The sequence below is a fragment of the Hydra vulgaris genome, chromosome 13, assembly GCF_038396675.1.
Source record: "Hydra vulgaris chromosome 13, alternate assembly HydraT2T_AEP".
Classification (NCBI taxonomy): Eukaryota; Metazoa; Cnidaria; class Hydrozoa; order Anthoathecata; family Hydridae; genus Hydra; species Hydra vulgaris.
Genome location: NC_088932.1, coordinates 36,620,001 through 36,632,921, shown reverse-complemented (window position 1 = coordinate 36,632,921; position 12,921 = coordinate 36,620,001). Strand labels below are relative to the sequence as shown.

The following is a 12,921-nucleotide window of genomic DNA, read 5'->3' as shown; positions in this document are numbered from 1 at the left end:
AAAAATTTCTGCCCTCCCCAAAATGAGGTGGTTGTAAAATTCACTTATTCACTACTTTTGAACTTTAAAAGGTTATTAAATGAAATTAAAAACCTTTCGATGAATTTAAATTTAGTTTTATATGCTAAAAAAGTATATTTCATTAACTCGTTTCCTTCACAATCGGGGTAAGAGCACATTTTTACGGGTATTTTTGTACCCAGGCTCCAATCACCGCAATTTTTTGCTGAACACTCTAAGCATGAACATGCTTAAGTTTGGAGTTTGCAAAATTCCTGTACGCGTAATATCTGAAACATTAAATAATCTCTAAGTAATAATAATGTTAACCTCAAAATATACTAGATTATAACCCGAAATAAAAATTATACAAGAAGTTTCAATTCTAATGTTAAGCGTTTATCCCGTCCGCAAAGATGAATTTAGGGATAAGCGAGCAGGGATTTAAAGGGACAAGTGCGCGCTAAAACATTTCAGATCAGCGTTTTTTATAAATCTCAAATCTTGATCTTAATTCATGCGAAAGAGTACCAACCAACTTCTACAAATATAAAACTTTTTGTTTCACTATGTATAATATCATTCATAATAAAATTATAAATACAAAGGAAACGTTAGTATGCTTGAATTGTATTAAAAATTGGAAATGTTGCAAGTATAAGAAACCTATCAAAACTCGAAACTTTACAACGAAGCATCATAAAAATGAATCAGAACGAATAAATTATGCTAATATACAAATGCTGTCCCCTGGTCTTTATAAACAATTGTTTAAATATAAACAACCATCTCACGTGGACAGTAATACATGTGAAAAAGTAAAGCTGCATTTAGAGAAGCATAATCTTTGGGGTAAAACTTCAACTATTGTAGAGAATATTGACTTTGATTTACCACAACTTCAAGGGGAAAATTTAGACGATCACTTTAATATAGTTGCTACTGAAATAGTGAAAGAATACAAAAATTTAGCGGAGCATATGGCAAATAAACTAAGCACATTACCCATTATGCCTGAGAAATGGCAAATGTCTGAGGGATGGACAAAGTATAATAATAGTGGAACTTTTGAGAAAGTAAATGCTCCGGATGAAGATGTTCTTATTTTTGATGTTGAAGTATGTATGTCGATTGGAGATGTTCCTGTTCTAGCTACTGCTGTTTCTAAAAGTGCTTGGTAAGGCTTATTTATCTATATAATTGCAAATAAAGCTTCTATTTTGATGGTACATATGTGTGGTGCTACTTGACTTTCTCTCTCCCCCCCCTCTCTCTGCTTTTATGATTGATTATGATAGAATTATGCTGATTCAGAATCATATAAAACATAGGTCTGAAAACTTGAAAAAGTACTTGAGTAACTCTGAAAGTACTCTAATTTGATCATTTTTAGTATAACTTTTCAAAATTTAACATCAAATTAGAGTACTTTTCTCAAGTTTTTAGATCTATGGGGGAAAAAATGTCAAGTAGCGCTAGTATATGACATTAAATTTCAAAATTGATCAAATACTAGGTTGTTGTATATCGTTAAGAAAGTATTTTAAAAGCGAAAAAAACTATTAAAATTAAACAATTTTACAAAAAGTTATGGTGCTTTAAGTACCAAATTTTTGATATATGGATTTGTTGAAAAAACTGTGACCAAAATTAGAGTTTTTTTTTTTAACTAAAATGTCATTTCTTTGTAAAATTCTTTTAACATGGTATCAAAAGAAAGATCTTAAAAAGGAGAATAAGTATTTAAAAAAGAGATATCTGGGGCATTAGAGGGACATCTAAAACACCCTCTAATATATTCAAAATCCTGATTTAAAAAATAAAAAAAAATTTAATTTGATTTAAAGTTTTGAATTTTTATTTGGATTTTAAGAAGTATTCAAATATATCAGGCTACTATTAAATATGATTGGGATACCTTGTATCGGGTGTGTAGTCTATTCGGCTTTGGGTGGTACTAGTTGTACTCTTCCACCCAATATCAAATGATATTTTGTGAAAGTGTACAACTAATGTTAAAAGTATAGCTAAGTTTGACAATGATGACAAATCTTTGTTTTTTCATATTTAAGTCATATCTAAATGTGTCAAAAAAAGAAAAGTATTAGGGATAACAAATACGTACCAAGGACTTAGAGAAAGCCCAAGAGGGGAATTTTTTTAGTCTTAACACCCAACCAACTAGAGTAAGCGGGGTAGAAGGTAAAAACTCAAATGTTAGTTTTTCTATTAAAAAACATTATTTTTTATAAAACTCAAACTTTACATACAAAAACAAACTAATAAATATTTAAAAAAACGTAATATGCAAAAAAACTATATTCAAATATATACTAAAAAAAAACTATATACACATAGTCTATACATACACCTACCAATAGGTGTATGTAGAAACACTTAGAAGTGTATCTAATACAAATAAACAACAATAGTTGTGTAAGAAATGCAGTAGAACAATTGAACCAAGACGCTGTATTTAGGCCTAGCTGAATCTGAATACTTATTTATTTATTTCAAGTGGTAGGAGCTGATTTATTTTACTAAAATAATCACGATTTTGTAATAGTAGTAGATTATTATAATCGTTTTGAGAAAGATTATACAACATCCAATTACAGACGGTAATAAAGAAATTTAAAATTATCTTGTTCAGACTTGTCATACTTCAGATAGTACAGGGCGATAATGGCACACAATTTATTGTCTTGCAGGAGTGGAAGTTTAAACATATGATTAGTAGCCTACAATATCAACAACAAAATGGAAAAAGCTGAATCATACGGCTCTAGTTGAGTTAAAAAACAATCCTTATGGTGGTTTTGTATCACCTGCCCAACTTTTCAGCATAAGAAAATTGAGATCAACACTTCCAACCGCTCTTTCACTAGCTTAAGTAAATCCAATCAGCGATTGTTCTTAAATAAATTTAAAAACAATCGTGAAAAAAATCAAAATTTACAAAAGAAATATTACAACAAAAGTGCAAAAAGCATAGGGTGATGGAAACAGTGTTTGAATACATGATGGAAATAAATGGCAACAAGGACAAATTGTTGACTGCAAATAACTACAAAGTTTTAATGTCAAAACCTTTAAAATGTTATTAGAAAATCAGAGGATATTTACTGAAAACAAAGAAAGTTGATTACGATGCTGATATAGAAGATAATGACAGCAATACAAATGAATCAAAAGATGTGATCATTGTAAATAAAAAACTGTCAAATAAGGCTCACAGATGACAATGAATTAACAAACCCCAATATGGCTATCACAAGGTCAGAAATTTGAGAAAACCCAAACAGGGTATTGATTGTTGAGCTTGTAGCTGAACTGTAAAACTTTAAATGTGGGAAGATCATTAACAGGATGATCATCTGGTAGTCCTGTAAATCAAGACATGTCTTATAAATTTGAAAAATCATATAAAATTCTTTTATATGATTTTGCAACTTTTCCTTTAAAAAATATTAACAGTGTATCAATATATTTTATATGTTATTTTGATAGTTAGATTTATGTACTTTAAAAAAAAGTTATTGACAAAAAATAGTTAAAGTTTATTATCAATAATAATATTGTAATAATTATCAATTTTAAAGTTACTTATTATTTATTTACTAATGCAAAAATACCTAATATTATAGTAATACTATACAAAAACAACCCTCGGAAATAGGGTTGGCATTCGGCAATGCTGACTTAATTGCCGAACTAATAGTGTGTGAGGTTGGCAAAAAATTACCAACCTCGTTTCTATGTTTTATGATTTTTTGATTTTTCCTAATTCGGAGGGCTGCATAATATATATATATATATATATATATATATATATATATATATATATATATATATATATATACATATATATATATATATATATATATATATATATATATATATATATATATATATATATATATATGTATATATATTTATAATACAATGCATAAAAACACATACTAACTATAAATATAAAGGTTATAAAAATTACAGATTTTAATATATTATCATTTTTAACTATTGAAAATAGATTATTACAACATATTTATTATTACAACATATTTGTATTTTTTGTTATGTATAGTAAAGTTAAACTTTATTTATTTAAAAAAAAAGTTTTCTACCATTATGGTGGTTTGTTTACGACTTGATATGAGGAAGTTTATTGTTTTACCATTCCATACAGCTCTCTGTAAACATAATTAAAATAACACCTAAAATACTTTTCCCTAATCAGTTTACATTTTTAATTTTTTTATGTAATGTTTCTTTGTGGAACAACTTTAACATTATCATACCTTCAGTATGATAATGTTAAATGTTAATTGAGTATGAAAATTATTGCAGTGTCACTCATATGCAAACAAGCATCACTAATTAACAAACATCACTAGTTTCCCCACATTTGGTGGTGAAACTAGTTATGTCATGGTTAGTGATGTTAGTTTGTTTAAGTATGGATCATGGTAGCATTTCTAGAAAAAAGAAAGATATATGTAAAATATATATTTTCGATATAAAATGAGTTGTGCCTGTGATTTTCATCAGTGGTCAGTAGTGAAGGATAATCAGATATATAAAGTCCAGTAAGCGTGCTTCCATTCATTCAGTAAGTGTGCATTTCATTCAGTAAGTTTCCATTTATCAATATAAGAATATCAATAGTATTGTAAAAATTATTAGCAGTGTGTAATATTTGTAACTTGCAATAATTACAAAGTACAACTTGTTAAAATTCAGCTTTCAACTTGCAAGTTGAAATTTAGCCCCTACAAGCTGTCACAGAACAGAGATCACATTTAAGATGAGTTTTTTTGTCAAGACTGAAGTTTATATCGTGGTATCAGCAAATATTGTTGCTTTAGAGGTAAAGTTGTCAAGAAGATCATAAGTGTAGATAAAGAGCAACTCTAGACCAAAGATAAAACCTTGGAATAGGAATAAAGGAGAACATTTCTATCAAAGGCAACTTTAGTACTGTGGTTAGAAAGGAATTTTAATAATTTAAAAACTTTTCCAAGATACTCTATTTTAAGAGAGATTATGGAGAAGACCAGCATGCTAGACTATATTAAAAGTTTTCAATATATCAAGATCAATAGTTTAATAGGAAGAAATTTGTGAGATGTTATAAGTTGTATCTCATGATGGGATACTAGAAGTTTCTTAATTTAAGGTTCAAATTAAAGACTTCAAATAATAAATATTTATTAAAACTTGAATAATTAATAAATAAATGATAAAAATTCAAATAATAAAAGTCAGAGGTATCAGAGCAATCTTCAGAGTTTTTAAAATTAAAAATTTTTTGTTTACTTTTGTAACTTTTACTAAGACTGTGATGGAAATGTTGTCAGGACCACAAGTTGTTGAGGAGTTTAAGTAAGAAATAACTTAAGCAACAAAAACAGGAGTGAGTCTCATGTCTAGGGTATAATTAGTATAACAGGAAAAGTGTAGTCATTAGAATTAGAGAAAAAGTTATTTTTGCAAATAGTTTTGTCTTATCCTTAGGAGAGGTGATAAGATAAGCCCCATGTATGACAGACGAAACTTAAGACTTGTTTTTATTAATGACATTGTTAAAGGCTTTCCAAATACCTCTATAACCTAACTTCTGAGATAAAGTACGAGATTTAGTGATCTGAGAATAATACAACAGGCGATACAGGTATCAGACAATACCTTTTTGCAGAAATTTCTTGCAGTTATAAAAAGATTTAATAAATTTGTTCTCCAGAAAGTTGTAATCTTGTAGATGAAAGTAATGATTATGATGAGAAATATCAGCATGAAAAGAAAAATGGGTCAGAATGATGGTTAAACCAATGAGAAGGAAGAAATGCCAAAAGTAGAGTGAGTATAATCTAAAAGAAATATAAGATAAAAGTTTTAGAGAAGCTCATAGCATCAACTGAACCATCTAAAGTAGAACAAGGAGAAACTGAGCACAAGCTATTGTTAGAGACGAGACACAAATCAAGGAGTGAAGGTAATTGATTAAGGAAAACAAGTAAACTTAACAAACTAAACTAAGTTAAAGATAAATATTTAAGACTTTGGAGTCAGTTGGATTAGTGGTACTAGAGAAAAGCCATTTAGTGTGATAAACAATTAAATCACCAGTAACAACATTATTGACTGAGGGATAAAGAGATCTTGTTTTTGGTCATATTGCTATTGGCAATATGACCAAAAACAAAATCAAAACTGAATCTTGGGAAAGAAAAGAGAATAATGAAAAATGAAAATAAAGGTGACAGAGTGAAAAGCACATATTAATCAGAGTGTTCAATCAGAGTCTGATGAAGTTGAATAATTTTATTCAATAAGTTTCTTCAATCATAAAAAAGGTTTAAGAAGTATCTCAGTTTAGTGTTGGGCCAGCCTGTCGCTATTCAGCACTACCATATTAGGATATATGGGACAACATTTTTTTAATTGCTCATTTATACTTATTCTTTCTTATGATTATTATACAAATTTGATCATTAAGGTGAAAAAAATTTCTTACTAATAAGTATTAAGAGGTTTGGTATTTTCTTTATAAAAGTTTTTTCAGTTAAAAATCATTGTATAATTTCTAGGTATTGTTGGGTAAGCGATGTTTTGATTCAACAAAAGTGTAGTGATCCAATCAAAAAGCTTACTCCTTCATTAATGATACCTCTAGGAACCTCAAACAAAAAGAGACTTATCATTGGACATAATGTGTGCTTTGATCGATCGTTTGTAAGAGAACAATATTCTCTTGAAGTATGTTTCTTTTGTTTTCTATGTTTATTTTTCCATGTTTCTTTTATTTTTATACATTATTGTACAATAATTTTAGTTATTTTGTAAATTATTCTAAATCTTAAATGTTAAATTTTTTTCTAATTTATTCATAATAATAATTAATAAATATTTCTGAATTTTATAAGGAATCACAAATGAAGTAATAGACCAACATTTGAATTTGCCTCAGTTAAAGGTTTGCCTTCTTGAGCCATTTATGAAGTGAACTGAAAAAACATTTGAAAAGTTTAGTCAATCCCAATCCTAAAAACATATTTTAAATCATTAAACAACATTTTAAAGCTTGATATTAGATGTTATTTCTATTTAGTATATTATATTTATTTATATTAAATATTACATTTAGTAAATGTCGAATAATAGAATATATTAAGTATTGTATATAATTATTTGAGTGTGTTTTAAAATATTTTTAGGCATCTAATCTGAGATTTCTTGATACCCTTAGTTTACATGTTTGTGTATCTGGAATAACTAATGAACAACGCAATTATATAAAATCAAAGTCTGACTCCAAAGTTCATTTTGATTGGATGGATGTGGGTGCTATGAATAGTCTTGTCAAGGTGTATGAGTTTTATTGTAACAAATCCATTGATAAGTCATCACGAGATTACTTTGTCACAGGAAGCTTGCAAGATATTTATGAAAATTTTCAAGTAAATATTTTCTTTTAAGACAATTATATACAATTCATGCAATTATATACAATCTATGTAGTTATATTCAAAAATGTTATACTTTTAATGGAAAAAATGAAAAGTAGAGGTTGCTAAAACTTTCTTATTTCTTTTATGTAACTTTTCACATGCTATTCATATTTAACAGGAGTGTGCGCGATACTGTGCTGTTGATGTCCAATCAACTCATGCTGTTTTTACTAGTGTATGGCCTATGTTTTGTTTTCATGCTCCCCATCCAGTAACTCTGCTTGGTATGTTAGAAATGGGGACATCTTATCTTCCGATTGATGAGAGTTGGAATCATTACCTTGAACAGGCAGAGTTTATCTACAACAAGATGGCTAAACAAATGAGACACTCACTTATGGCAGTTGCTGATGAAGCTTTGAAAATGATTATAGATGACAAGTAAGTTTTTAAAGTTGTTTCAATGTTAGATAATTTTATATAATTAGAGGTTAAATAAAATTATGTTAATAACATGCACCTGCCCACCCACTCTCTCTTTCACACGCACACACAAACACAGATATGCACACACTCCTCTCATATTTATCTTGAAATTTCAAGGGTACACCCTAGTTGGTTATTATTATTTTTTTTATTAGTAAAAGTTTTGTTAGTTTTCTCATCTCTTAATCTGAAATCTTTTAACAAAACATGTTGAGCGTAGTACTATCAGGAATGTGGTGTAATTCAATCTGTATGCTTACAACACAAACACTTTACCACAGCTACACTATCCAAATGTGAATGAAGCAGTAGCATACTAGGAATACTAGAGATACGGGATTAATAATAAATATTATAACAGCTGCCTGCAAAGTTTTATATTTCTCTCTATTTTTATATAATTTGAATTTGTTTTCACAAGTCTCTGTCTAAAAAAAAATGCCTTGTTTACACATGCTCTCAACTTTTTTTTTTAACATTTTTACTTCCAACAAGGCTGCAAGCAACCACTATTAGAGTTGGGAGTTATTGGAAGAGAAAAGATGAAGTTTATAGAGGAAGATAACAATTTTATAGAGGAAGATTTCAATTTATATGAATTGGGAAAACAAGATGAAGGGAGCAAAATTTCTTATTTGCCTCGAATTCGATTCCTTTTTTCCTCGAACTGATGTTCAAGGAAAAAAACTAGACAAATAAGAAATTTTGGATAGGAACAGTCACAGTAAAAGGATGAGACTTAATTGAACGACGAGTAACACAAGAATTAATTTTAGTAGATGGCACAAGAGACGCTAGCTTTTTAGAGTAGTGCCCATTATAATATTTTTAGGAAAGAGAAAGAGAAGCAGCATTACGATGATGTGATAATGGTTGGAGGTTGGCTGCAAGAGCAGATCCAACTATGTTTACAATGCATTTTTGCACCTCGTTTAAAAGAGAAAGGTATCATTGGAAGATCAGGTATGGCAACAGTATTCCATACAAGGACGGATTTGAGATTTATAAAAATAAAAAATAGAATCTGGAGTAAGAAGCACGATAAAGAGAAGCAACCTTAGCAGATGCTAATTTTGCAATGGATTTGATATATGGTTTCCAAGAATAATTTGAAGTAGGAGTTAATCCTAGAAGAATAAGGGTAGATGACTCGTCGAGTACATTACCATTCATAATTATAGGAAGATCTAAATTATTGCGATAATGATTGGCTGAAAACATTAGGTTTATCTGATTTAAAGTTCACCAGCCACTGAGAGCCTCATGCTGTAGCAGAGATAAGATCTTTTTCAAGCTTAAATGCCCCCTCCAAGCAATTAGAGAGTGTTGGCTCCTTATCAAGACAAGAATAAATGGTAGTATTATCAGGGAAAAATGCCACCTTAAATGTGAGAGTTTTTGGGAAATTATTAATGTAAATTAAACTCCTAGCTAAACTAATTAAACTCTAACAATAACTTTGCAAGACAAGTCCAATTTACAGAGAAATTTATTTGTTTATGTGTACACAAATTGCTAATATAATTACTATTGGCCAGTTTAACGAATGTTGCCATCATTTAGAGTTTTACAAATATAATAAATAACTCAGTAAAAATGTTAAAGACTTTTAAAAAGAATTAAAAAAAAAATTTAAATAATTAAGAACATTAAACAACTATTCACTTGTTAAGTGCAAAAATAATACTGTAATAATAATAGTAATACTGGTCAAAAATCAGTTTATATTGAAAAAAATACTGGGATTTAGCTTATTAAACAACTATGCTCCATAAATTTAAATAAGTTTTTGTTTCCAGACAAAATTTTGGTATACCACGTAACAAATTAAATTTTGGAGTTGTATTCCTTATTAGTAAGTGACCGAAGTTGATATTTGACTAGGGCTGGAGCTGTGTCAAATTATAACCTGAAGTTCTACGCCTCCATGTGTTTCAAATAACTGATTAGACACATGTTAATTTAATTGCAGAAGTTTATTAAACAAATATTTTAAATAAAAAAATCCTCATCTTGGCTATTAACACCTTCTAATCTTGTTTGTTTAGCCAGGATTGTAAAAAACTCCAAGTTTAACCAGGGCTAGGGCCTCACTTACTTGCTATTTGTTATAAGAAGTTGTTGCGTATTTTAAATACACCTACCCATCTTGCCACTTTTCTGTCAAATTTCTCTTATCCCACCCACTTATGCTTTAGTGACATTTGTTAGCAAATAAAGAAAAAAAAAGCCAATGCTTTTAAGAAACCTCATATTATAAAGTTTCAAATAATTAAAGTAATTATACAATTACTTTAAAATGAAGGCATGTTGAAAGGAAAAATATGGTCTCTAGGCAATTTATTTTTTTATTTTAATTTACCTCCCTAAGGCCATGAAGGCCACTACAGTTGGGAGGCTAATTATATTGTAGTTACAACCCTCTCTCAACTCTATAACTTTGAAACACAATTAATGCCACTGTGCAGAGAAACAAGTTGAATGCGATACCACCAGGGACTTGGTGGGGATTGAAGTCCGAACTCCTCGCTTATGAGGCGAGCGCTCTACCACTCCACCACTACTGCATATAATAGTTGCTCTTCTGATTCTTTAAAAATTTTCACTATGAATATGAATAAAACTACTTGCGTGTAGTTTTATTCATATTCCAATGTCTTTGTATCAAACGTCTGTATACAAAATTTTTTTCAATAAAAGTTGGAAAAATGAAAATTTCAAAAAGAGCATTTTTTATTGATCATTATAGTCAGGTCATGTATATTTATTGGGCATTGTGAAAGTTCAGATCAATGACAAGGAACAGCCCCTGCTTTATTACAAAAGGTAAACTTCCAAATTATATCAAGAAGATCAAGATAAGTATCATCTGTCTATTATTATTACTATTATTGTGACTATTTTATTGTAAATTTTTCAGGTGTCACAATAGCAGTTGTGGACTGATAAATTTTTGTTTTTTTATTTTTATGAGTTTTTTAAGTTTTTTAAGTCATATCACCTTAAAGTCATATCACCTTTAAAGTCATATCACCTTAAGTATGTCATATCACCTTAAAGAGGGTAACTAACTCTTTAAAAGAATAAAAAATAAATTATTTTGGTACTCTTGATCTACTTTAGATTTGCCTAAATACAAAAAAAAAATGTATATAACCAGCATTCATCCTTCTATGAAAGAATTAGGGGTATGGAACAGTTGAACCTGGTAGTCTTTACAGCTCAAAGTGATATGTATGCACATATATCGTTTCTTTTTTATTAACAAAAACAATAAATGGTATTTTGATAGTTAAGATATGCCACTGACCTATAGAAGTAGCAAAATAAGATATGACAAAATAAAAATATGGTTTTATAAAATAATTGAAAGCATATTTTAAAGTTAGAACTCATCCTTAGCATTTTAGAATAGAATCAATATCTTCATATTAAATTTATAATAAAGTCTGTTATGTGTAACACTTTTGAATTGTTCATGAAGAGATGATCTCTTTTGGGTACCTTTGATGTATATATTATGCAAAGTTTAATCACTTAAGATCCATTCTGTTGATAAAGATTTTATAAAGTTGGTTTTAAAAAAGGGCCACAAAATAAGTTTATTATTTAAAATGTAAATTCTTCTTAGACTTTTATGATTTTATTTGTTGCGTTTTAAACTAGGCTTAAACTAAGTATTTTTTCCCCAAATTAGGTTTTTTTCATTCAGGTCAGAATTTAAGCAATCACAATCACCCTGCTACTGGTGTAATGTTGCATCACAATCACCCTGCTACTGGTAATATGTAATCCAGTTCAACCTGACTTATATCATATGATGTCATACTGCCTTGTAGTATTTTTTAGATAAAAGCTAGAAAAACTTAACTCTGATTTAAAATACCCCTGCCTTGGGGCACTTAGTTAAGTAAAGGTGAGATATGGTGTCTCAATAAAAACATTTAACCTGGGAATATGTTAACTGCATTTGCCTGGCGTTTTGTAGAAAGCCTTAAAATAGACATTAGTGGCAAGCAGAAAGTTTCTTTTGACCAGCCTTGCTTCTTTTTTAAATTAATAGGCTAGTATTTATGTACTCATATGTTAAATTATTTCAGCTTAAGATGGTGAACACTGGACCTTCTTGATTCTACTTGTGGGTTTTTCCTTGTGGCTTCTTGGTAGTGACTATATAAGTCTTTTTGTTTGTCCTAATTAGCCCTAAGGCTGCCTAAAAAAATAAACTATCTGTGATCTAGTCAAGTTTTTAATTAAAAACAAGAACAAATTACCTAAAAATCAACACTATATTCTTTCAATTTATCCTTTACAAATGCTCGTGGTCTTAAAGCAGCTTTTTATCTGTTTTACTAAACCTTTTGTAAAATTTATCTGACCTACTTGTGACTACCTTATCTGACCTACTTGTGACTACTTAATTGAAATTGATTGTTTCAACTTAACAAAGTCTTTGTTTTTGATTACTATTGTTTTTGATTAGCAAAGGTTGCAGAAAACGCTTGCCCTGCCCATATACTTATTTATATGTGTATGCTTTTTTCTTTTGTGAATCCTTCGAATCCAGTTATATCACTTCTAACATCTCAATAATCTCAACTTGTTTCTCCACGCAACGACCTTGTTTGTTTATAAACACTTCACATTATAATCTCCAACAGATAAGAATGAGTTGCCTTTTTTTGGTATGTGGTATATTTATAATTCCTTAAACTTCAATTTGGTTTTTGATTTATTGTAAATTTCTTAAGAAAAAAAATCTGTTCAGAAAATGAAAGATTTAAGATCATATCATTTATAATAAGTGATTACAAATTGAAAAATCTGGAAATTTGAGTTAGTTGCGTTTAACAAGTTTTTCAAAAATACTAGCTATAGTAATAATATGGATTAAGTAATAATTGAAATTATGATATGAATCTCGTTACAATAGTTATGAGATTCATATTTTTAAGATCAATAGAAATATTTTTTATTGAATAGC

At 29.0% G+C, this 12,921-nt stretch overlaps 1 protein-coding gene across 1 annotated transcript in view; it reads left to right on the top strand.

Moving 5' to 3' along the window:
• Positions 1-218: 218 nt before the first annotated feature.
• The window catches only part of LOC100211228 (DNA polymerase subunit gamma-1), an 80,017-nt gene continuing 67,314 nt past the window's right edge, over positions 219-12,921 (top strand). The window contains exons 1-4 of the mRNA XM_065816693.1: positions 219-1,177; positions 6,591-6,759; positions 7,218-7,460; positions 7,630-7,892. Of these exons, the coding sequence (XP_065672765.1) occupies positions 570-1,177; positions 6,591-6,759; positions 7,218-7,460; positions 7,630-7,892 (1,283 nt within the window). The 5' untranslated portion in view covers positions 219-569. The remainder of the gene's footprint in view (positions 1,178-6,590; positions 6,760-7,217; positions 7,461-7,629; positions 7,893-12,921) is intronic.